Consider the following 2,044-nt stretch of genomic DNA (forward strand, 5'->3'; position numbering starts at 1 on the left):
CCTGTGTGTGCTTTTGTCTGTCTGTCTGTCTGTCTGTCTGTCTGTCTGTCTGTCTGTCTGTCTGTCTGTCTGTCTGTCTGTCTGTCTGTCTGTCTGTCTGTCTGTCTGTCTGTCTGTCTGTCTGTCTGTCTGTCTGTCTGTCTGTCTGTCTGTCTGTCTGTCTGTCTCGGCTATGCATGCAACAGGGGGGTTATGTGACCGCGTTGCGAGGGTGCCTTTTCGCGGTGGGACCTTTTCCCACCATTTCATAACATCACGGGCCTGGCGCTTTGTACGGTCTCCTGTCTCTCCCTGCGGCTCATTCCTCCCCCGCATGTTGTTTCCCCTTCAATCCTCATCCCTCCTTCCCTTTCCCCCAAACCCCCCGGCCCCAACCATCACTACCACATAAGGCCCGATGGGCGGAGTCCCTCCCCAACCCGGCAGACCTTATGGACATGCATGATCCCGCCAAGGTGAGTTTCGTACTGCCGTACATTGATGATGTCTGTGCACTCAAAGTGACCTCTAACCGGGATGAAACACGGCGGGAGGTGGCTGCTGGCGGAATGTGTTGCCCCATGTGGATGGCGATATTGGATTGGAGGTGTGCACAGTAGAGGCCCTCCTCCCCTCGCTGTAAGAGGCCCCCCCCCTCCCTCCCTCCCTCCCCTGCACCCCCCTGACACTCCCCCATCAGGTGGTGGTGGCACTGGCCGACGGGGGCTACCCCAGTGAGGAGATCCGGGCATTTGTCGGGTGCGTGTGCGTGTGCGTGTGCGTGAAGGAGGGGGAAAGGATGGGGGGGGGAAAGAGGCTTCTCACAGTTGGACACGGAATGTTCCGTCCGTATGGATTTTTCTTTGTTTGGTGGATTTGCATATGTGGGGGACATGTTTTCTTTTCCTTTTTTTGGCGAGGGTTTGGGTTTCCCACCACCCGCCCACCAGCAGATGCCCCCATTCCCTATTAGCGACCCCATCCCCCCTAACTCCCCCCCCATATGGAGTCCTAAATCCCGCACATACAATGTGTGCGTGTGTGTTTTGCAGAACTGACCCGAAGCTGCTTACATCGCCCGCCTTTCTGAGGGCCAGTGGACCTATGCCGCCGCCGGGTACGGCAGCGGGCAGTACGGCAGCAGGGGCGGCGGGCGCTGGCGGCAGCGGCAGTGGCTTTGTTGCGGCGGTGCTGGCGCGTGGTGGTGGTGGCGGCGGTGTTGTGAACGGGTCTCTTGGTGTGGGTGTTGTGGGTGGGGGCATGTCTTCGGCCATGAGGATGAGCGACCCGGGCTTCTCAAGGAATGTCAACAAGGTTAGCTGGGCGGGGGGGGGGTCTTGGGGGTATGCATGTATGCATGTATGCATGTATGCATGTATGCATGTATGCATGTATGCATGTATGCATGTATGCATGTATGCATGTATGCATGTATGCATGTATGCATGTATGCATGTATGCATGTATGCATGTATGCATGCATACGTACATGTACGTGTGTGTGTATATTCCTGTTCATCGTTTCATTCCCCCATCCCATCCGTTCCTCCGCCGTCTCCTACTCCATCTCCCCTCCCCTGCCGCCGCCGTTCCTCATTCCCCGCTCCCAACACTAACACACATACACTTTCCCCCCTCCGAACACCACGCGACCGACTCACATAGCTTCGACAAAACGCCAACCACCGTCTCGCGCTGCTAAGTAATGCCGTACCCGGATCCGGTTCCGGAGCGTCTCCTGTACGATTTACGACGGACGGTGCTCCTCCGAGGATTCCGGAGCAGCCGACGGCAGCGCCGCCGGCGTTTCCAGATTTTGAGTATCGGCTTGGCGGCGGTGGGGAAGGTACGGCATCAGCGGCGGCGGCGGGAGTCGAGCCGGCGGTGGCGCTGTCAGTGATGGTGGTGCCACTGACGGCAGAACAGCTGCTGGCGTGGATGGCGGGCGTACGGCAGCTGGTGGTGAGTGTTTATGGACTTGTCACAACACGAAATGCCCCCTGGGGAGTTGATACTTGATGATCCCGTTCTTGGTTGTTGCCACGTCAGCCCACCCGCCCACAAC

The 2,044-nt window shown here is 58.2% G+C and overlaps 1 protein-coding gene across 1 annotated transcript in view; it reads left to right on the plus strand.

Annotated features, from left to right (window-relative positions):
- Nucleotides 1-2,044, plus strand: part of VOLCADRAFT_92557 (uncharacterized protein) — a gene marked incomplete at both ends in the record, with an annotated part of 12,773 nt that overhangs the window by 3,106 nt on the left and 7,623 nt on the right. Inside the window, 5 exons of the mRNA XM_002951866.1 lie at nt 186-224; nt 393-455; nt 680-738; nt 1,032-1,293; nt 1,645-1,941. Coding sequence (XP_002951912.1) covers nt 186-224; nt 393-455; nt 680-738; nt 1,032-1,293; nt 1,645-1,941 — 720 coding nt within the window. The remainder of the gene's footprint in view (nt 1-185; nt 225-392; nt 456-679; nt 739-1,031; nt 1,294-1,644; nt 1,942-2,044) is intronic.

This window comes from Volvox carteri, assembly GCF_000143455.1.
Source record: "Volvox carteri f. nagariensis unplaced genomic scaffold VOLCAscaffold_26, whole genome shotgun sequence".
In the NCBI taxonomy this organism is placed as follows: domain Eukaryota; kingdom Viridiplantae; phylum Chlorophyta; class Chlorophyceae; order Chlamydomonadales; family Volvocaceae; genus Volvox; species Volvox carteri.